General features: G+C 37.2%; 1 protein-coding gene across 1 annotated transcript in view; it reads left to right on the forward strand.

The window, feature by feature from the left end:
• Window positions 1–24,085, forward strand: part of Grm3 (glutamate metabotropic receptor 3) — an 85,500-nt gene that overhangs the window by 55,686 nt on the left and 5,729 nt on the right. The window contains exons 3-4 of the mRNA XM_026414570.2: window positions 4,976–6,042; window positions 15,907–16,081. Coding sequence (XP_026270355.1) covers window positions 4,976–6,042; window positions 15,907–16,081 — 1,242 coding nt within the window. The remainder of the gene's footprint in view (window positions 1–4,975; window positions 6,043–15,906; window positions 16,082–24,085) is intronic.

A 24,085-nucleotide genomic window follows, 5' to 3' on the forward strand; every position in this document is an offset into this window, starting at 1 on the left:
TTTTGGCAATGGATTTTTGCTTAGAATTTGTAATGGGTTCATTTGAAGTATTTTAATGTATTTTATATATATATATATATATAATTTATTTATTTATTTTTGCATTGCAATTATTTTGTGATTTCTTCTTCCACTTTATTTTTTAAATTTATTTTTGCATTACAATTCTTAATATACCATTATACCATAATTTATCATATCTCTGATTATATATGTTGACACCAAATTCATATCTTTATACATGTATTTTGTATAATGATGAGAGTCTCCTTTCACCATCCATGCTATTCCCTTTCTCTCTCTCTTTCCTTCCCACCCCTATTCCCTATCTAGAGGTAATCTTCCTCCCTTGCTCTCCGTCTCAACCCCATTTTGAGTCACCCCACTATATCAGAGAAGACATTCGGCATTTGTTTTTTTGGGGATTGGCTAACTTCACTTAGCATAATCTTCTCTAATGCTATCCATTTCCCTGCAAATGCCATGATCTTATTCTTTTTTATTGCTGAGTAATATTCCATTGTGTATAAATGCCACATTTTTTTTATCCATTCATCTACTGAAGGGCATCTAGGTTGGCTCCACAGTTTAGCTATTGTGAACTGTGCTGCTGTAAACATTGATGTGGCTGTGTCCTAAAGGATTTAGACATTGGACCACATTTTGTTACATATTTTACAATTCAACCAAATAAATTTCATGAAGGGTAAACATTTATTAAACAATAATATTCCACCCAAAGTACTATTTATTTATTCATCACAAAATGATATTGTATCACAAATGCTTCTCAAGCATTGTTATAATTTTCAAGCAATTATTATATTTGCAGCAGTATTATTTTCATGATTTATGCACTTTATAAACTGTTCTGCCTGACCTTGCTCAATGATTCTATTTTAACCTTATTTTTTTGTAAAATAAGACATGGACATGATTTTTACTAATATAAGACATTTTGGAGAAAGAAAAGTCTTTTGCCTCACCTTTCCCCAAACCATGTCCACTGCCCACAAGTGTGCCTTTTGATTCTTGAAATATCCTCTGTGTTCTCTTTCTGTTGGTTCAATGCTGAAATTCCAGTGTGATCCTTTTCCTATTATATTTTCTAATTTGTTCCAAGAATTTTGTTCAAAGTTCAAGAGTTTGCTCATATTAATCTTTCAATCCTTATATGAAATTTCTGTTTTTGCTATGTCATTTCCAAAAGCTCATTCTTATTCTCTATACCTCTTTGAGATGATCCTGCACCTATCTCAGAGACATAATCTCTTTATTCTTCTCTCTGGATATATTAATGTTTTAAAGGCTTTGTCTTTCCTCCCTGCATCCTCTCTATTTTCTCCAAGTTTCTTCTCTGTTTTGCTTTGGATATTTTTTCCCAGTCTCTCTCTTTCAGATTAGAAGTCTGCTAAAATGCCTGGTTATATTTGTCCATTTAAGTTTTCCTTTTAATTATTTAATTTTTGAGTAAATAAAATATCTGAATGCTTTAAGATGCAGAAATAATGAGAGGACATTCACTAAAGTTTCTCTACTATCTTTGCTTCACTACCCTGTCACTTATAAATATCTTTTTCTTACAAGGAAGCCTGTCTGCTCCCCCCATCTCTTGCCTGTAGGTAACTGCTAATCTTAGGCATGCTTCCAGAATTCTTTTATACATAGAAAAGAAGAATATAGTGTTTTCCCTATTTGTTTAATACATAAAAATTGAACACCTGTGGTTTTTTTGTTTTGTTTTGTTTTGTTTTTGTTACACATAGCAATGTGACTTTTAGGTTTTTTATCATGTCCATACTTCACAACACCGAACACTTCCTTATTTCTTTTCATACCTAGGTAATGTTCTGCTGTATTTATTATTAATGCAATCTATTGATAAACAACTGGGCCATTTGCAACTTTTTTTTCTATTACAAACAGTACTTCAGTAAACAACATAATAAAACATCATTCACACATAGGCAAATCTATGAAATTCATATCACAAATTAAAATTACTGAGTCAAAAGCTAAAGCATCTGTCATTTTAAAAATCTTGTCAATATCCTCAGGTAGAGGTGAACAAATTTATACACCCAAGAGCAGGGTAAGAGTTCCTGCTTCACTATAGTCTAATTAATAGAACACATGTTGCAAATGCAAAATAGTTCTACTGCATATTAGTTTCCTATAGCTGCAGTGACAAATTGCTACAAAGTTGGTGGTTTAAAGAAACATATTCTTATTATTTAACATTTCTGGAGGTTAGAAGTCCAGAATGGTTGTTACTGGGCTGAAAAGCAAAGTTCCCACAGGGCTGCATTCCTTCCTGAGGGCCCAAGTGCAGAATCCATTTTTCTGTCTTTCCATTTCTATCAGCTGCCCATATACAAAGACCCTTCTATATTCAAAGCCAGCAAAGTCAATCTAGCCCTCCTCCTATTCATCACTCTGACACTGGCACTTCTGCCTATTTCTTTCATATTTAAGGATACTGATTCATTACATTGGGTTTATCCAGATAAAACAAAGTAATCTACCTACTGTGAGTCTGCTGATTTGCAATCTTAATTCCATCTGCAACCTTAATTCTTTATTGTTGGCTAGCATAACATTCTCAGGCTCTGGAAGATAAGAACATGAGCATCTTTGAAGGACTATTATTTTGCCTCTGACAGTTTGCATTTTCTATATTTTGACCACTGTTAAGCATAGTCTCATGTTTAAGAATCACTTGATTATCCTTTTTTATGAAATGTGTTTTCATATTCTTTGATAATTTTACTATTGTGTTATCAGAATCCATTATATATTAGAAATTTGCCCATTTTCTTCAATATGAGTTGAAATTTGTGCTCTCTGTTATGTTTGTTGTTAATTGGGATTTTTTAACTTATATGGTTACATTTTGTAATGTTTCTGCACTTTTGGTAGTAGTTAAAAAGAATTTCTCCCATTCTGATGTTAATTTGCCTGTTTTAATTCTAGAAGTTTATAATGGTTTTATTTTTCATGTATAAAACTGTGATCCTTTCAGAACTAATTTGGGTATAAGGTAGGAGATACCAATTCAATTTTTTTTCCAATTCACCAAACAGCTACCTAATATTGGGTATTAAATTTCTTTACTTTTTTAAGATGCCACCTTTACCATATGCAAAATTCTAGCATGTACTGGGTCAACTTATAAATATCTTGTTCTTACTCTGTTGGTTTCTCCATGTATTCACGAGGGAGTATCACCTTGGCAAACCTGTCCTAACTATGTGTGTCTATATACCACAGAAACTTTGGCACAATTCCTCTTCTAAGTCCCAGGAAAGAGTCAAGAAAGGCAGTGTGAAATAGTAAGCACACAGTGGATCAGAGGAGGTGGCATAAAAATAAGTGATCACAGACTCACTGACTTGACCTCAGCCAAATGGAAAGCTTCAGGCACATCATGAAGACAATTAGACACTAATAACCACAACCTAGCATCCATAGTTGGGAAATCAGCAGGCTAACTCAGAAACTGACATATTAAATGAAACTTCCCTTCTGAGTCAATGTCTTTCTCTAGAGCTCTATTACTTGAGTGTAACATTTCTATGACACTTAATACCTGCAAACTAAGGTGTACTAAGAATAAATTGTACTAGAGAAACTTAAACAAAAAGATGATCAGGGCCAGATGTGCTGCACACACATGTAATCCCAGCGACTTGAGAGGCTGACGCAGGAGGGTTAAATGTTTGAGGCTGGCCTCAGCAACTTAGCAAGGACCTGTCTCAAAATAAAAAAATAAAAAGCAGGTTGGGGATGTGGCTCAGTGGTTAAGTGCTCCTGAGTTCAAATCCCAGTACAAAAAAAGAAGGTTATCAAGGTGGCAACAGATGTCAGCAAGAGAGACATGATAAACTGCAACAGAAGAGAAGTGTTCAGAGACCTGCTGCTCTGAAGGACTTGCAGGGAAAGATAGGAAAGGGACAGCATTGAGAGTGGACCAATTTACAGATTGCTGCTGACCCTTCCCACTAAGGAACAAACTTTAACCTAGATATTTAACTAGATCCTACATACTGTTGGTAACTTTAAGATATCTAGGTGTTTATGTAGAAGGGAATATGCTATATACAGGTACATACAAATATACTCCAAAACAGTAAATATAACATTTTCCTGTTTTGGACAAATATACTCTAAAACAGTAAAATATTAGGGTTGAAGAATTCCTAGTGTGTGTCAATTTTTTTTCTCCGTGAGTCATCTGAACTTTTTAAAAGAATTATATCATACATCTATAATGAGAATTTTTTTCCTAAATTATTCTGAAATTCTATTACTTTTATAATTTCATGCAAATATTTAAGATGTGAAATTTGTGTGTGTGTGTGGGGGGGAGGTGTACTGAGGATTGAATCCAGGACACTCCACTATTGAGTATGCCATAGGTCCTTTTTTATTTTTATTTTAAAACAAGGTCTTGGCTAAGTGGCTGAGCCTGGCCTCAAACTTGTGGTCTTCCTGCCTCAGTCTTCCCTGTCACTGGGATTGTAGGCATGCTCCAACATACCCCACAAGGATTAGAAACATTTGGATAGCTATACATAAATATGTAATGAGACATGAAATTATATCCTATTCCCATTGAGAAATATTTCAATAAAAGAATATTTGCACACCACACAGAGGATGACGACCTGTTTGCCAGTTCCTCTGTTACACAATAAGCTCCTCTGAAGGCAGCACTGTATTGTACTCATTTTTATCACTGGCATTTGGCACCCACTAGACACTCAGTAATGTTAAGTGAATTTATGAATGCATAAGTACTCTAGTAGCTTTTGATGTGTAATTTTCAATGTTAACTGATGAATTATGTCAGCCTTGGAGTCTCTGTTCTGTTACTGCAACTTTGCTAAGTGTGTGACATAAAGCAATTGACTGATCACATATAAGACACCTAAACAAGTGTTCCTTTTTTTCTCTTTCATTCTACCTATCACAGCTCCATTCAACCCAAATAAAGGTGCAGATAGCATCGTCAAGTTTGACACTTTTGGAGATGGAATGGGACGATACAACGTGTTCAATTTCCAGTTTGTGGGTGGAAAGTATTCCTACTTGAAGGTTGGTCACTGGGCAGAAACCTTATCATTAGATGTTGACTCTATCCACTGGTCCCGGAACTCAATCCCCACTTCCCAGTGCAGCGACCCCTGTGCCCCCAATGAAATGAAGAACATGCAACCAGGGGATGTCTGCTGCTGGATTTGCATCCCATGTGAGCCTTACGAATACCTGATTGATGAGTTTACCTGTATGGACTGTGGGCCTGGGCAGTGGCCCACTGCAGACTTATCTGGATGCTTTGATCTTCCTGAGGACTACATCAGATGGGAAGATGCCTGGGCCATTGGCCCAGTCTCCATTGCCTGCCTGGGGTTTATGTGTACATGCATGGTTATAACTGTGTTTATCAAGCACAACAACACACCCTTGGTCAAAGCATCAGGCCGGGAACTCTGCTACATCTTGCTGTTTGGGGTTAGCCTGTCATATTGCATGACATTCTTCTTCATTGCCAAACCATCACCTGTCATTTGTGCTTTGCGCCGGCTGGGGCTGGGGACTTCCTTTGCTGTCTGTTATTCAGCTCTGCTGACCAAGACAAACTGCATCGCCCGTATCTTCGATGGGGTCAAGAATGGCGCTCAGAGGCCCAAATTCATCAGCCCCAGTTCACAGGTTTTCATCTGCCTGGGTCTGATACTGGTGCAAATTATAGTAGTGTCTGTGTGGCTCATCCTGGAGGCTCCAGGCACCAGGAGGTATACTCTTCCAGAGAAGCGGGAAACAGTCATCTTAAAATGCAATGTCAGAGATTCCAGCATGCTGATCTCTCTTACCTATGATGTGATCCTGGTGATTCTATGCACTGTGTATGCCTTCAAAACAAGGAAGTGCCCGGAAAACTTCAACGAAGCCAAGTTCATAGGTTTTACCATGTACACCACCTGCATCATCTGGTTGGCCTTCCTCCCTATATTTTATGTGACATCGAGTGACTATAGAGTAAGTTATTGATTGCTTTTTTTCTTTTCTTTAACTAGTTTCTTCATTCCTTTGTTGTTTTACCTTGTCAATGTTGCAGAGTGTAGAAGTGAAAATAGAACGTTTTTATTTCATCTCAGGAGTAAACTGAATAAATGCAAATGCCAAGATGAACCTTGAGATTATATGTAAAATTTAATCAAGTATGTTTTTAAAGCATTTCATTAGAATGTGTCTTGTTCAGAGCACTGTGCTAGGCACAGTGGAGAAAATAAATGTAAATGCTATCATTCAAGCAATTTATAATTTAGTAGTAAAGGAAATGTAATACATACACATGATTTTTTTAAATTAAATTTTAAAAGCAATTTATAAGAAAATAAGACATAATCACTAAGAACCTAATGAGAATCCTTCAATTAGAAGAGAACTTAGCTACAAATTAAAAACACACTTGTGACATTAATACAGAACCAGTTTAAAGATTGAAACATTTTATTATGCTTTATTACTTCTCTAAAACAGATTAATATGTAATGTTAATTTGCTATGCCTTTTCTAAAACTTTAGTTTCACATACAAATATGTTATGTGTGTACATATAGAGACCAAGAATCCATGAAATACTCAAATATTTTACTGTGCATGTACAAGTTACCTATGTAAGTCATACAGTTTAAATTTCTGGACTCCCATATAATTACCACCTCTTCTAAAAGTAAATTCATCATTCCATCATAATTTCCCAAACTGTTTAAACCATTCATTAGTTATTTTTAACATTAAAAAATCTGACTTTAGTATCTTACATTGGGTAAGTATAAGAATTTTTTCTCCTTGGGCAACTGGTTTTTATTCACTATATTTTTTAAGTCCTCAGAGATTAAAATTTTCCAGAAGCATACTAGTTTCCAAGTTATACCATGAGTTCACAAAATGAAATGCCCCATAGGTATAATAACCCCCAGATCTTCTGTTTGCCAACAGTTCTTACGTTGCCAAAACCTAGAAAATTGCATCCCAAAAGGAAGACAAAGCAGATACAAAATTTCAGATAGGAAGGAAAAAATTCAAAATATTATGGTGGCTAGGGTTAGGGTTAGGGTTAGGGTTAGGGTTAGTGATTTACTAACCCTAACCCTAACCCTTAGTAAATAACTAAGAGACTGAGATTTTAGGTGTTCTCAACACACACACACACACAATGGTAAGTATGTGAGATATTGCATATCAATTAACATGATTTAACCCTTCTTCAGTATATGCATACTTGAACACATCATATTGTATGTGATATATATACACAATTTTTGTCAATTAAAATATTTTTTAAAAAAAATCAAAAGAAAATGACAAAGGAAGAAAAATCTATTCAAAGCATTGGATCAAGAAGTTGGCAAAACTTAACATATATAGTTTATTTAAATTATTCACAACTATGTGAATCAAACCTGTAGAGTGCACTAATGAATGAATGATAAAAATTGAGACCCTAAATTCAGCATTGGAGTAATGGCCAAGCATTTTAAGACTAACCATAAAAAAACTGAAAATCTTTAAGAGGTAACATTTGCACTGGATCAGCAAAATCAAAGGAAAGAATATATGAACCACAGGAGAGTTTGAATTTTCAGAGTTTGAGGATTAAAAGACTACTGTTAATGTATTTTAATGCCCTATCCCATCTTTGGTCTTTACACACTCATTCATGCCTATAAATCTTAAGGAATATACATTTCATATATGCTGAAGAGACCAAGCATGAAATAATTTGGGATTAACATAGAATAGTTTATAATTAAACTGGTGATACAAACTCAATATCTCTGGATTTCAAAAAACAGATCATTAAGAGCTTAGTCTCTCCAGGGATACTTCTTGAAGATGTAGGATTTTACCCCATACCTTGGTGGACAGGTACAGTTAAGGAAGGCTGAGACATGACAGGAATAAATCAAATCAGAAGGCAGTTATATTTGTCCTACTCCTTGGAAAATGAGTTGCAGGGGAGCGTGGGTCTAGTGAAAACTGAATGGGAATTGTCAATTTGGCCAGATTATACCAGCAGGAAATTTCATTTAGATGATGATTAAGGGCTTTGAATCTTGAGTTCTTAAAAATTTTTCTTGCTTTCTTTTGGTTGGTTGATACTTAGACAAAAAGAGACATGATGAAAGGTAAGAGAGCAAGTATTCACAATTCCTTCCTTCCTGATCAACTTACTCTGTTGGGTGCTTTGCATACATGAGTTCACTTATCCTCATTAACACCCTGAAAACCAAATTTTATTATCCATCAGAGAAATGAGTAAACAAACTCAGAGGATAATTAACTTCCCAGGTGGCACAGTTAAGAAATAATAGGACGAGTTTTTTCTGATCCAAATCCATGCCCTTGATACTGTACCACAAACTTATCTATCTCAAACGTGAAGGACAGATTTGAAGAAGAATCTAGAACTAGTGCAGGCATCCAAGACAGAGCAAGTAAGGATTCAGTAAAAAGGCAAAAATTCAAAGGCTCTTTGAAAAATTTCCCAGGTCATCTCCTGCTATATTACAACCAAAACTTTTCAGGTTAAGAATCAAACACTGAGTCATTGGGTATCCAGTACATACTTTAAATTGCATAAATAAAACCTAGGCTATGTTTATGTGGGAAAATGTTCCATAAAGGAATCACTAAGAGTAATTACTGAGTATTTTGTTCATTCACACTTTCCAAAAGTATTTGTACTCTTATAGACCTTGGAGATACAGCTCTCCACGTAGATAAGTCCCTCCTTTTTTGGTAATTTACTGTCTAGTTGGAAATAGAAATGAAAAGTAAATAACGAATGAATGAAAATGCAGGCCGACTCATGCAGTGATGAGCAATGGAATTTTAAAAAATTTTGTCTTGAAAAAGGAATTAACACAGTGTGTCTCAAACACTAACGTGAGTACAAATCACGTGGAGGATATTGTAAAAATAAAGATTCTAATATAATAAGAAGGAAAGGGTTCCACAATTCTGGATTTCTAACAAGCTCTGGGAATGCAGTCCTGCTAGAGAAAGAGCCATACTTTCAGTATTGAGTTTGGGCAGGTAAAGCACTTTACCTATAGTAGGAAGAGACCTTGGAAGTCACTCTAGAATTGTAACAAGATTCAAGTAACTTATAGTAAAATTCCAATTTACTCACTTGAGTATTTTGAAGACTTTTTTTTTTTTTTTTTTTTTGGTGCAGGGGATTGAACTCAGGGCCTTGTGCGTGCAAGGCAAGCACTTTACCAACTGAGCTATATCCCCACCCCTATGTTAGTGATTTTAAAAAGTGTATCAAATCTCAAATAATTCTTTCCAAAAAATAAAAAATAAAAATGTCTGTCACCCCTATTTTTCTTGTGCCCATTTCATAATACTTCTTTAGTGAAATATTTGAACACTTGTAGACCTTGATGATGTAGCTATTAGCATAGAAAAGTCCCTCCTCTTTTGTTACTTACTGTCTGGTAGAGAGTAGGGGAGGATAGAAATGGAAGTTAATAATAAATGAGTGAAAATGGAGGCTAACTCATGCCACAGTTGTAATTCTATGTGCTAAGCAGAAGAAACAGCAAGTACAAACATACTTTTGCAAAATGTCTTAGAAAAGAAAGGCACTCACAGCCACAGTTTTATGAGCAACTAGAAGAATGATTTGATATGAGAGATAGGCACAGGAACTAGATCATGTAGGACTTCACAGGCCAGAGAAAAAGATTTAAATTTTACTTCATATGGAAAAGGAAACTATTTAAAATTTTTCAAGCCAAGGTGACTCTGAGATTACATTTTAGGGAAAAAACATCAAGGGGCTATAAAGACTGTATGATAGAAAGGAAAAGAAAAGGCAGGAATAGGGAGACTGGTTAGGCTGCTTTGGTAGGAACAGAGCCTTTAGCAGCTAGGGCATCATGTTAACAAGGGAATGACTGAAAGTGGAGCTAGAACCCCTTAAAAACTGTGAAATGGTTTTCAGTTTTTGGTTTTGGGTACTGGGGATTGAACACAAGGGTGCTTTACCCCGAGCTACATCCCCAGCTCTTTTCTTTTTATTTTACATTTTTTTTTTGAGACGGGGTCTTGCTAGGTTACCAAGGCTGATCTCAAATTTGTGATCCTCCTGCCTTACCTTCCTGGGTCACTGGGATTACAGGTGTGCACCACTATACCCCACTATGAACAGTTCTTTCTCTATGTACAATCCATAGGGTTAGACTGCCATATAGTTACAGGAAGGCTAGAAGAAGACTTAAGATTCCTGATTCATAGACAAAAGATTTTTTTAAAACCACAGAAATAGTGATAGTGTCAGTATTTGTGTGGATTCCCTTAGTCCCAATTTCCACAAAGCAATGTAAAGTGAACTAGGGGACACCTGCATACTCAGTAATCAAGATAAGGTCAGAATTACTTTTTTTTCCTTTTTGCATTAGGATTGAATATGTCATGGCATGGCACTGTTACTGATCCAATTCTTATTTAAAGTATTCATATTGTGTTCATCATGGATTTTACCATTAATTTTTAAAAACTACATTAAAATAATGTGGGTTGTTTTTTTTTTTTAGTTTTTGTGTTCCAATAAATTTGCATCTTAAACAAGTGCCTCAAATGCCTTCCTATTGTCCCTGCCCTGCCTTCCCTATGACAAGTCTAGTAGGGGTATGATCCAGGTGTCTATACCAAATACAGAATAAAAACTTGAATTCCTTCCATCTCAAGTTTGCCAGTCGACTTGGTCTTATGTACATAGAATTCAACCATCCTTCCTAATGGAGAAACCCTAGTCCTAACCTTAAGCATCTTTCTCCTAAAGCAGCTAAAATCAGGGTAGATAGTGAGGGTAGAGTAGGGAATGGTGAGGGAAGAGGACAGCTCCAAGACAGTAAGCAAGACACATTTGCTTTCAGTTTTCAGCACTGAACAGCAACTTGTGGCTCCTCTAACCAAGATTCAAATGTTTTTGTGGAACCAAAAGCCTAAACTGGATGATAAGATCATTATTACTGTCACTATTCATTTCAACTTCAGCATACATTGACTCAGAAGTCAGGATCTATAGCTTTCTGCCTAGTACTCATAGCTTGTGATCTTCAACTAACCTGACCTTGGTCCACACAGCAATAACTGAATGTTTAAAGATACCTACTTTAATCCAGGGCATTTGCTATTTCATCATAATAATAGCTCTTAGAGTCTTGCTTGTTTTTAACATAAAGGTTAAGAAAGTTTTTCAGAGCACCAGTTGATAGCAAGAATTTATCTAGATTTCTTTGCATCTGTTTCTCATTCTTCAATACAGCACCTTTGCCACTACTGTAAACCCAATTCAGATATGTAAGTGCCCCAATACTAATTGCTACCTCACCTATGATTTCCCCCCAGAGTTTTCTTGCCTTTGGAAAGTCTCACCATGAGAAATGAAGCTCCTTTTCTATAACCAGGTTGCACTGAGAAAGCTCCGAGACCTTCAACTATATCTTGGAATGAATCTAAGCTTGCCCTGTGAAGTTACAGGAGAGGATACACCCTGAGAGGGCTCAGTGTGCCCATTCTTCCTCAATATGTATTATGTTCCCTGTCCTCTCAGCTTCCCCAGGATACCAGCCAAAGTAGAAATGATTCACTGGGTTTATGTCTTTTCTGAAAATCTCTCTTTCCAGGCTCAGCATAGGTGCATACCTCTGCAACTTTAATATGAAAGGGAGTGAAACTTTGTGCCCACTCAGTAGAAATTTTCTGAATTCTACTGAGGAAGAATTCACTCCACCACTTCCTCCCAGAGGGGAGTTGGTGACAGGGTGCTGTTCCAGCAGCTATCTTTGAACTTACATCTTATTACTCTGCCTTTAAACCCCACCCATGTCAACATGTTTGCTACTGATTCTCATGGACTTCCCTAAAATCCTATTAATCAGCCCTTGAAACCCTCATAGTTTCTTTTTTTACAAAGCTATCTATTAGCATTCCATGCTCATTGCAAAAATTATCAAAGGCTGCCTAGGATTTTACTCTACTTATAAGGTGACAAGTTAGCTTGAAAATTTTTATATAACAATAGCCAGTATCAGCCTTTGCAGTGGTCCAGAACTCTAATGCTCACACAGTCATATGATGACCCTTGGCTATAGAAGTAGGCACTATCTCCATCTTCAATTGCTCTTTCTATATAAGTATCCCCGCAAAGAATGTTCAGAAAACAGTCAGAGCCTCTGTTTGCAAGATATATGGAAACATGAGTCACCAACAGAGAACTACCTCCCAAAAGAACTAACAGAACTTGCTGTTGGATTGGATTTGTGGGTGTAAGGGCAATGGCAAAAATCAAAGATGATTCCAGGTTTTGAATTGTACAGTCAGGTGGCATTTTGTGTCATTTACTCAAATAGGGACATTTTAGGAAGGGGATCAAATTTTGCTTCCATATTAATAGTATAAGCTTATTATATCCAAAAGAACATGAAAAACGGAGGATCAGCCTGAACCAGTAATAAGATAGTAATAAATATTTGGATATAATTACTCCAGCAAGTATTTAAGTCATGGAATAAAATGAGATAAAGAAGAGAATCCAAAACTGAGGTCTGTGACACTCCAACACTTAAAAGAAATAACTAAAACAAGGAACAGCCAGTGAGAGAAGATGATGTGACCAGGGAGCAAAAAGAGACCAGATGAACCAATGTTGCTGAGAGTTAAGGGCCATAAAAATAGAGTAGCTTGGACTTCCAGTGTACAAAGAGTCAGGAAATACAATTGTGGATAAATACAGAGTGTAAATAATGTGATTTACTGAAGGAACTGGATAACTGAAACTATGAGGCTGATACTTGGGCTTTGTAAAATAAATAAATAAAGATTTCAAATTTACAACAGTCATATTGAGTAAATATGGCACACAAACTATGATCAAAACTCACCTTTGGTTCTGCCTCACCTCATCCCTTTAATATTTAGTGAGGATAATCATTCCCTTCCCCTGAATAGAAATTCATAGATATATTAGGTACCGCTCTGATGCTAGGGAGAGAACAGTGAATGAAAATACTCATGACCTTGGCAGATCTATAAATTTGTAGGCTTTTAGGTAATATAAGTTCCTATAATCATTTTCTACTGGAAATCATCTCTATTAATAAATTAAAATGTCTAGGCCTATGTAATTACTGAAATTATATCTTAACATAAATTTGCATTTCCTCCTGAGGTCTGGTCTGCATTGAGGTAATAGCCTTCATTGGTTGACTTCTCCGTTTTTGTATTTCCCAATTCGCCAATTGCTGTTTCCCTCTTGACCCTGATTAAAGAAGGAACAAGTAGGACAATTCTTATGTAGCTGGATGGCTTTATTATCTCAAAATCCACAAGTGGTTAAAGATACATACTTAGGATGGCTGGAAGATAAATTAAGGGTATTTTCTAATGATTTTCCAAGTTTCCCTTCTAGTCTTTTTCTCCTGAAGGTCATTGAGTGAGTTGACTGGTAATTCTCTAGTCTTGAGTAGTCTCTTATGGCTCCTTCCTCCATCCCAAGGCATCTAGCTGTATACCGTTAGCCTCTTTCTGTGAAAGTTTCTAGGCTCCTCCATATTTGGCCCAGGACTACCCAAGATGGCTCTTGTGTTGCCCATTTTGTCCATGTGTACCTCCTATCTATCTTTTCTTTTAATAAATTCTTACAGTAATACAATATCTCAATATAGTAGCAAGTCTCTCTCAATTCGACTAAGGTGATTAGCATTTTCTCACCTTCTGGATTTCCAAAGCAGGAATTCAGCACCAATCCAGGGCATCTCCTTCTGTAGAGACACCAGATTCTTCCTGAAATGGCCACATAAAAGCACCCCTCACTCAGCTTTAAGTGTGGGCAAAGAATTCATAGTGCAGTTTTTCCCAAGGTCTTCTCCTAAAGGCCTCTCTCTCCTCTTTTTATAATGTCTTTTGTTGTAGGACAGGTGCTAGGAATAGACCAAGGGCCTCATGGATGCTAGGCAAGCATTCTACCACAGAGTTATATACTCCCCCAATCCCAGCTCCTTATAATGTCTTAAAGTGTGAGAACTTTGAATGGTTATAGAAACATCTTTAAAAAGTTCTCCTTCAAAATTTGCATATTTGGATTTTTTCTCCCTCACCCTGACATGTGCTGTCTCTTATATTAGTTTCACAGTCAAAACTGAGGTAAAAGGAGTATAATTCTAAAATCCTTATTACACGTATATGTAAAATGAAACAAATTATAACAGATTTATCAAGGTTTTATATCATAGAATTGGATAATAGCCTCCTTTCTGAGAAGAAGGCAAAAGGGAAAGGAGCCTAAATGTGGGGACCCAAAATTTGAGGGCACTGGGATAGTTAAGGAAGACAATGACATAGGTGAATTATGCTTTCAGCATTTAAAATGAAACTAGGGTCTGAAGAAATATACTACAAGCTGGGTGTAGCTCAGTGATAGAGCACTTGCCTTGCATGTCAAGGCCCTGGGCTACAGCCCCAGCATCATCACTCCCAATATACACACAAATGAATGCACGCACACACCTATACTTGCACACATACATACCAAAAACATAACCCAAGTCTTTTTATTTCTTTTTATTTAAATAAAAACCAGGCTGGGCATGGTGGCACACACCTGTAATCCCAGTGGCTCAGGAGGCTGAGGTAGGAGGATCACGTGTTCAAAGCTAGCCTCAGCAAAAGAGAGGCACTAAACAACTCTGTAAGACCCTATCTCTAAATAAAATACAAGATTGGGCTGGGGATGTGGCTCATTAGTTCATCCCCCAATATCTCCCCCCCCAAATAAATAAATACCAGAATGAAGCCTCCTAAATGTATGTGCCTTCTCCAATTAATTGCTCAGTCTTCAGTTCAGCTTTTCTTGATTAGAAATGAAGATCATAGACTTTAGGACACTAAACATTATGCTATTTGATAATAACATTTGCCTTAGGAGGAAGAAAAAGTAAATCCAAAATTATACTAGAATAACTAGGAACCTCTGAGTATATGTGGTAAATGTTCACAAAACTAGCAGAAGAAGTCATTAATTGATCATTTTTCAGTACTGAAGGTGATAAAATAAGTGGGGTATAATGCATAATTTTTCAGTAGATCTCTGGGAATAGAAACCAAGAGAAATGATAAAATCAGAGAAGAGAGCAAAAGAATAAGAAGAGATGATAGTTCCCACTCAAAGGTATACTTCCAGAGGAAGCAAAGAGGAGGAGAATTAAACATTCTGTCAAGGATGGAGTACAGAAGTCTAGAGAACACAAGCATTTATGGTGAATTCCTGAAGTACCAAAATTCAGAAAGATGCCAACAAAATATGTAAAAGAAATACTAGCACACAAAGAAGTTGACAGCTTCTCCCAATATGGTTGATAGGCGGAACTCCCAGCAGGAAAGGAGGATGGGAAAATATTAAAGTCCAAATTGATTCATAATGTAGTGAAACTTAAGTAAGCTGAGTTCATTGACAGAAATTGTCGGCAAGCTGGCCACTTCATCATAGAATATTTATGTTTCACTATTGAAGATTTTTACTTCAGTGGTTCTGCATAAATATCTTTATAGATAGAAAAGAAAAGAAAATCCATGTGAAAACTTGGCAATCATTCAGGAGCAACCCACACAAAGGAAGTTTGCTTATAAATAAGTCCTCAGCCATGTTTCCATATCACAAACACAGAAGATCCAATATAATTACCACATAGTTTTAACTAAAATAAGAATACAACTATGGCTGATTCTGGTTTCTCTCTTTGGTCTCTTTAGTCCTGTCTGTAGGTAGTGACCAGCTGGAATTTGCAGCATACACTTACTAGCCAACCCTTTCTTGTCTTGTAGGTGCAGACGACAACCATGTGCATCTCCGTTAGCCTGAGTGGCTTTGTGGTCTTGGGCTGTTTGTTTGCACCCAAGGTGCACATCATCCTGTTCCAACCCCAGAAGAATGTGGTCACACACAGACTGCACCTCAACAGGTTCAGTGTCAGTGGAACGGGAACCACATATTCTCAGTGTAAGTATGGACTCAACACTGACTCTTTCTTACATAGAGCATCAAAGTAGAGACCTGGTTGGCAGGAACAGGCAACTTATGTCTGCCCCCATGAGCACTCTCAATTCAATCTTAGTAAGTACTAATTATCACCATACCTGTGTGTCAGATACTTTCTTAAGAGTTGAAGATATGGTGGAGAGCAGGAGAGTCAAACTTTCTGTTTGAGCATTATGGACATACTAAGAGAGAAGAAGGACCTTTAACCTATAATTGTGATTAGGGTTTTTGACCCTGTTGTGGAGCCAAATAACCTGACCTCTGATCTTGTTCAGTGATCACTTTAATACCTTATGCAAGATATTGTATTGTCCCTGCCTCAGTTTACTCATTGGACTGGAGTGTTGGACAAGTTTGGTGCTTCTAAAGTATATCCTATGTCACACAGATGGTGAGGGTGCTTCCTGCAAAATGAAAGGGGAAAATAATAAAATAAAATGGAAAAAAATGCTACAGCCTAAATACCCTCTTAAAAGTTTAAAGTACTCTCTTTACCATGAGCCTGTTAAAAGTTCTGAGAAACTTCTACGGCAAGAAAATGTTTCATTCACAATGTTATTCAGAATTTCTTAAAAGTATTTGACCACACTAAAACCATTTCACTTCCCATGGAAGACACCTTGGAAAATGCTGGAATAGATTTTCCTATTTCAATGACACCATGTTTTTTCAGCTGAGAGCCAGCTGAGAAGGCAGTGTGAACTGAAGGACCCCAGGACATCTGCCCAGTCCAAAGATCCCTCTCCTACTGGCCAGCAGATGTCTGAAACACTATCCTTCGAGAATCAGTGACTTAATTCTTTTATAGAGTTTTCTAAAGCACAAATGTACCTGAAGGGGACAGCCTTTTAAACCACTTTCAGCTAATTTATGGTATTTGGTAAGAGAATTGCACTGACAGACGGGAGAGGAGGAGAAAGAAGGGGAGTGGAGCCAGGAGGAGGGAGGGAGGATTAGAAGTGACAGAGACAAATGACTACTTCACCATTTTGCCTCAAGTCAATTAGAAAGGATACTTCAAAATAGCTCAGCATCACAGGGTGAGCAATCACATCAGTGCCCCAATTTCTTCAACAAAGTACAGAATTTCACAAAGCAACCCTCCCCCAGCAAACAGAGGGAAGACTGGCAGACTGAGCACATGCGTTCAGTGATACACTGTATCTATCATAGCTCCTTAGCTGCCATGGGTGGGGACTTACTGTCTTTCCAGTTAAATCCCCAGGTTTCACAATGGTTGAATCCCAGGATATGGTAAGACCTGTAAAATAAAGAAACACGCTTATTTCTTCAGAAAAATGTCTTCCTTTGTAGCCCAATTGTAACAACTAGCTAGTCCAGACAAGAAAGAACTGGCAATAAACAATAACAACGTCTAACAGGAACTATCATGTACTGAGTATTTTCTATGTGTTGGGAACTTTGTTAAATATGTTATGTGTGCATGTGTGCGTGTGTGTGTGTGTGTGTGTGTGTGTACTGTATATTTTATTTAATGTTCATAACTCTTTGAGGTAAAGAAACCCAGTTAGGCTCACACATTTTAAAAGTGGCTAAACTTGATTTTAGGGTCAAAAACCTCTGATTTCAAAGCCAGCAACCTGACTACAGTATCATGTAACCTCTCTCAGAGAGCAAGCTGGGAGAGTTCTCATGATGCTAGGTTGTTGGTAGACTTTACAGGGAGGCTGAAGGGAGGTTCCCTGTGGAGGATGAGTTACCTCTGGTCTCTGTTGATATCTCAGATCTCTAGGTTGTTGCTGGAACAAGTCAGCAAAGTCCTTAAGTCTCCCACAGACTTTGTTCAGAATCTCATATATCCAGACCAATAATTCAGAAATGGCAGCATTTCCTAATATATATGTGAATGAACAAATTCCTAAAGGAACAACAAGGGCCCTTTACCCAGCCAAGTCTCTCTTCAGAAATTTAGAAATTTCCATTTACACAAAAACAATGTACTGTGACTACAATGGACCTGCCTAAGCTGTTCTCAGTATGCTAACCTGATATGATCCAATTAGTGCTTCCAGGTTGGTATCTGCCCAACCCAACATTTTTAGACTATTTTATTACTCAATGATACTTTAAATAAATTTCCTTCCTCTTAAAAGTTCTAAATTCGTATTTTAAGTGTTTCAGGAGTATTACCCTAATTAGTTAATCCAAATCAGTGAAATCGTACTATGTAATAAAATGAAAATTGTATATAATATGCCTATGCATTCCAAAGTAAATAACAAATGCATTCATCTGTTATTTGTGATTCTATATCTCTTATTCAAAGTAGATTTGCATTTATGAAGTCATTTTCTCCTCATGAATACCAGATATCTATTTTGTAGGTAAAGAAAATTGAGATTTGAAGTTATTCCTCAAGGATACACAATGATTTAAGAGTCAGAAGTTGACCTTGGATTTCTTGACTTGCAGTTATAATCATTTCCATTTTAATAAGTTGGAACTATTATCATGAAATTTATATTTTTTATTAAATTCTTGAGTACCTACTATATACCAGAAATTTCTAAGCACTGTGTACACCATATGACTATGACAGAGTCCCTGGCCACATGAAGCTTAACATCTAGGGCAGTGCTTTTGCATGCTATGGAGTGTATCCATTAATGGATCATGAACTTTCTTTAGTGTGTTTGGTGCTTTTAGGTAGAAAATAGGATTAATTGTGTGAAATTGCTATAATCCCCTAAAAAGAGTATAGGCCTGGATTGAGTTAGGATTCAGGGAATGTGACATAATAAAAGTGAATCCAGACTCTTCAAAAGTTAATCTATCTCTCTCCCCTTAAATCTGGAAAACTTCTACCATAGCTTTGATGAATAAATATAGTGCCAGTCATATTGTCATATTGTATCAGTGTACTGGCCAGACCAATTTCTACTTCCTCTTTTATGGAGCATGTCTCTGGTAGACAACATAAAGAAACTTCCTACCAAGGTGCAAAAGAATAAGAGTGAAACATCATGGATCCTCCAGATCAGCTCAATCTCAGCAGAAACAGTAGAAGGATCCCAGGCAAGGCCTTATAAAGCAGGGGAACTGCCCAGCCAAGCCCTACCTGAATTCCTGACCCACAAAACCATGTGTAATAATAAGAGTGGTTGTTTTAAGACATTTAAGCTATGAGAAGTTTGTTATGCAGGAATAAATTATTCAATGTGGAGAGGACAGAGGATAACTCTGTTTCAATACCAATTTACTCTCATCCATATGTGGAGTATTTTCTTTCATCTCTGGAGAAAATAAGTCCAAAATCAGCAGCAATATCAATAACATTCAATATAAAGTACATCCATCCCTTGGTATCTGTGAAGGATTAGTTTCAGGATACTATCCTCACCACCTGCCCAAAGATACCAAAATCCTTTATACAAAATGGTACAGTATTTGTCTATTACCTATTCACACCCTCCCATATACCTTAAATCATCTTTGGATTACTTATGATACCTCATAAAATATTGTGTAAAAAGTTGTTATAATATTCTTTAGAGAGTAATGAAAAGGAAAATGCATGTGCATATTCAGTACAGATACAATTCTTTCCAAATATTTTTGATCCGCAGTTGATTGAATCTGTATGTGCAATCTGAATAAAATGCATGTTCTTCATAATGATACCAAGAAGTCTCCCAGACTTGAAGGTACAGCCACTTTAATTGCCAGTTATTTCTCTGACAGGAAAATGGTAAATAAACCACAATTCTCTGTAATCTAGGTTAGCCTTTTGACAGTAACTAAAGTGGTTAATACAGAAATATTATTGTATTGTGTTATCAAGATAAAAAATCCCCCCCCCCAAAAAATGGTAAGTATGACCAAACTGAGAAGCAGGCATGGAGGAAAGAATATGGTTCAGGACATCTTAGAAAATGCACCATTTGAGAAATGTTTCACATATTACTATTTGCAAAAGAGAACAATTCAAGTTGTACCTATTAATTATATACAATGGAAGTCAGAATAAATATAAATGAAACTTTAATTCTTCTCCATTAACCATAGGTCAATGGTTCCCAAACATCTGTGTAAAAAAGATTCTTTGAAATGGAGATTCTCTGGCCCCACCCATGGATATACCAGTTCCTGTGGTTTGGGGTAAAGGCCAGAAATCTGGTTTGTAACAGATAACCCAGCTGCTTCAGTGGAAGTGGTCCAGGAGAAAATATTTTGAGAACCCCAACATGAAACATCCTTGTTTACTTTATCCATTAATATCAGTGCAACACAAGGAGATCATCTTAAATGAGCTTTAGAGAAGAAGCAGGCATTGGGTTCAAAGAGAGAGTGGTGTTCTCTCTTCCCTGGCCTCATGATGTTAGTGGTCACATACCCATTCAGTTATTTCCTAAGCTTTCTCCAAGGCCCTGGAGGATAGAAGCACCTAAACGTGGACATGCTCCTTCCAGTGGCAGTGTAACTCAGAGACCTTGGCATCCTGAATGCATCCTTGCAATGCTGCTCCCACACCCACACACATAAGCAAACATCCTTTGTATTTGGATAAAAAAGAAAAGAGGTCATTCTTTATTCTGTTCTGCTCACAGCCTTTTCCCAAAGACAGACAATCAAAATTACATGCTGGAAATGTTAAGTGGAACTGCAAAATATTGAAGGAGACAAACTGGATCTACACATGAGGTTATGCAATGTAAAACCCTACAGGAGCTGTGCAGATTAGAATGTTGACATCAATATGCTTTCGTATCAGCATAGACTAGGAAGAGAGGTGGAAATGAAGTGAGTCCCATACTATTCAGAGCTATTTTGTACTCACATTTGGTGCTACAGGAATATGCTCATGGTGATTATTTAGATGTATGTGTGTCATTATCATTACAATTAGTCAAGAGGCTTCTGTTAACTAGCAATGCCCAGATTTGGGTCCCTGAGGAGCTGTAGGCACATAGAAATTGATTTCCTCTGCCAAAACCTTATTCAGAAAGTCACCTGTCAGGATGGTAATGTGTGAACTGCTCCAATTAATAGAGTTATTCTTTATTACAAAGTATTTTCACATTAGAAAATGAGAGTATAATAAAAAGATCAAATGAACAGTCTTCTAGAATTGTAGCATAATTTTCCACAGAACTATAGCAACTAAAAGCAAATGTATGAGGATGAGACTTTGTACTTATCCATGGCTGAGCCTTTGAAGATGCCCTAGTTAGCAGGGGGCAAAGCCATTGTTGAAGCCTGAATATAACTTTATAAAAGAAAAAAAAGTACCATGATAACACCCAAGTTTCTTCTCTATGTTGCAGTTTTAGAGAAACAGCAGCTATACCTAGGCACTATAAGTTTAGGGAGTCCCCTTGTGACACATGAACTAGCCTGACCAGGCTAATTGGCAAGTTATCTGTTAACACAGACTGAATGAACCATCTTCGTCAACACAGACATGAATATATTATAAATACACATCTTCAGTGGGCAATTCAGGGGGAGCCTAGAGCAGTCCACAGGTTAAGCCATCTGCTTCCAGGTAGAAGAACATAGTACATCCAATTCAAATAGGTGTCAATCAGTTTTTCTTCTTGAAAAGTCCACTGCATTCCTGAAAACATCATCCCATTCCCTTCTGCTTCCTCCCTAACTGAGTACAGAAGAAAAGAGTCTCCAGGTATAATAGAATATCCCACTTGTATTCAAGAGTTCATGTCTAGACCTCTCTTTATTCTATTCAACAATACCATTGTTTTTTTCTCATCGATGCTCTTTTCCAACCGTTAAATTACTTTCTCTTTACCTTTAATATTTTGCTAGGTTTTGCTTTTTTCATTAAGCAAAAATAGTCTACTTTCTATAATAACAGTGACCACAGGTTTGGGGGCTGGAAAGGCTGCTAAGAATCTAGTAACTACATTTCCAGATGAGAAAAACCAGGGCCTTATCTATGTGATACTTTAAGGAATTTGGCAACTGAAATCAAAAAACAAAACTCTCAAGAGCTGTTTTATTGCTGCTCTTGCCTCCCCAAATTTTCTGCCTCAGCCCAGCTACAAAATTCACCTCAGAGTCTATTTTGACAATGAGAATCTTAGCCTATACAAATTCATTTCTCTCTTTTTTAAGTTAAAAGTTCTCCTTTCAGCTCTACACCTGACAGCATCTTGTTCAGTACAGATTTAGATCTCCTCAAAAGCCCCATGCCAGGGAGTTCCACAGCACAGATCAAGTCCATTGGAGACCCCATGGCTCCACATGAGCACACTGCACATGGAAAAGGGAAGACCTTCCAGAGGGATGCCCAGAAAGCTTTTCAGACAATGTGATTCGATGAAGACCAATAAAAGAATATGATTAGCCAGTACTGACTGGCTGTTTATGTCAAAGACATGATTTGTCATTTAATGGTCTTTTTAAAGCGAGTATCCAATCTTGAATTCCATTGCATATTTCCCCCTTCTGTCTTGTGCATTTGAACCGGGTTTAGGGAACTCATAAACCAGAGAGCTCAACAGTGTACGAGAGATTAACTATAATCCAACATATTTTCATGTAACTTCAGAATTATTAAATGTCTTTGGGAAAATATCATTATCACAACTATATAGATACTAGCTTTAAAAAGAAAATATGTATATAATTAACCATTGACCATCTGTATTTTAGAACAAGGCAAGCAAAAGATAAACACTGATTTATCATACCCGATTTCTCTTTCCTACTTCTTTTTTACTTTAAGTGAAATTCGCTGGAGAACATCCCTACATGGAGAGCCTTGGGTACTTAGACACCATGAAAAATAGGCTACACTTATTTTTACCCTACAGATGTGAAAAATATGGGGAGCAAGAAGGAAGGTCTGCCTTACCTGGTATAATTTCAGAGGCTTTTGGAGAGGGTCCCATTACCAAGTAAATGTAAGAATCTGATATGACTCATCTTCAATTCACTCATTCACTGAGGAAACACTTTCAGCCTGGGTTCAGTTCTAGGCACTGGGTATAGAGTAATGAACACAATTGACAAGTTCTACACTCATGCTGTGTGCTGTTCTATTGGACCAGACAAGGGGCACAGAGAGATAAAACAATAACATGTATCAGCTGTTGATAAGTGATGTGAAGAAATGAATTTTTTGGTGGGGGATGGACAAAGAAGCCACGATGGAGACACAGAGAGATATTTATTTATTTGTTCATTTGATTGACCAGGGAAGGCCTCTTAGATAAAATGACATTTGAACAGACATGAAGGAAACAAAGGAAATGAGTCATGCTGACATCTGAAGGAATGACATTCCAGGCCAGTAGAGCAGTGAATGCAAAGGCCCAAAGTTGGGAAGATACCAAAGAGGCCAAGGTCACCACAGGAAAACCTACAGGGTGAACATGAGAGGAGATGAGGACAGACAGGGAGCAAATCCTTTAGAATTTCGGAGGCCATTGTAAGGACTTTTGCTTCTTCTATTGAAAGAAATGAGAAAGCACTAGAAGAGTTTTCTCAGAGGTGTGGCATGACCTGGCCTTAAAAGCATTGTTTTGGCTGTGTCTTAGACTATAACATAGGGGGCAGGCAGAGAAATCATTTAGGAAACTGTAGGGCATGATGTAACATGTGGGGCATGTTGCATCAGAAAAAAGGAAATCAAACTTGATGTAGGGCATGCAACATGTAGGGTATATTGCATCAGAAAAGAGGAAACCTAACTTGCTGGCAGCTACCTGCTTCCCGGTCCTGGGGCCACATGTAGCTAAGATAGCACCTGGTGATCAGCCAGAAGGAGTTGCCGTGGGTTGTGACGAAAAATTGGACCACCTCTAGGATAGGCTCAGAACCCTTCCGCCCTCGTGGACAGCTCGTGTCTCCCATTACTGCCTGTAGGATGTGTGTACATGTGAACTCTCCTCACCCTGCTGATCTTTATCCTGATTGGCTCCTGTGCCTTATATTAGCTGTGTGTGTTTTCTCATTAAAGGAGATCCTGCTTTGACTAGT

Source organism: Urocitellus parryii, chromosome 3 (assembly GCF_045843805.1).
Source record: "Urocitellus parryii isolate mUroPar1 chromosome 3, mUroPar1.hap1, whole genome shotgun sequence".
NCBI classification, from domain to species: domain Eukaryota; kingdom Metazoa; phylum Chordata; class Mammalia; order Rodentia; family Sciuridae; genus Urocitellus; species Urocitellus parryii.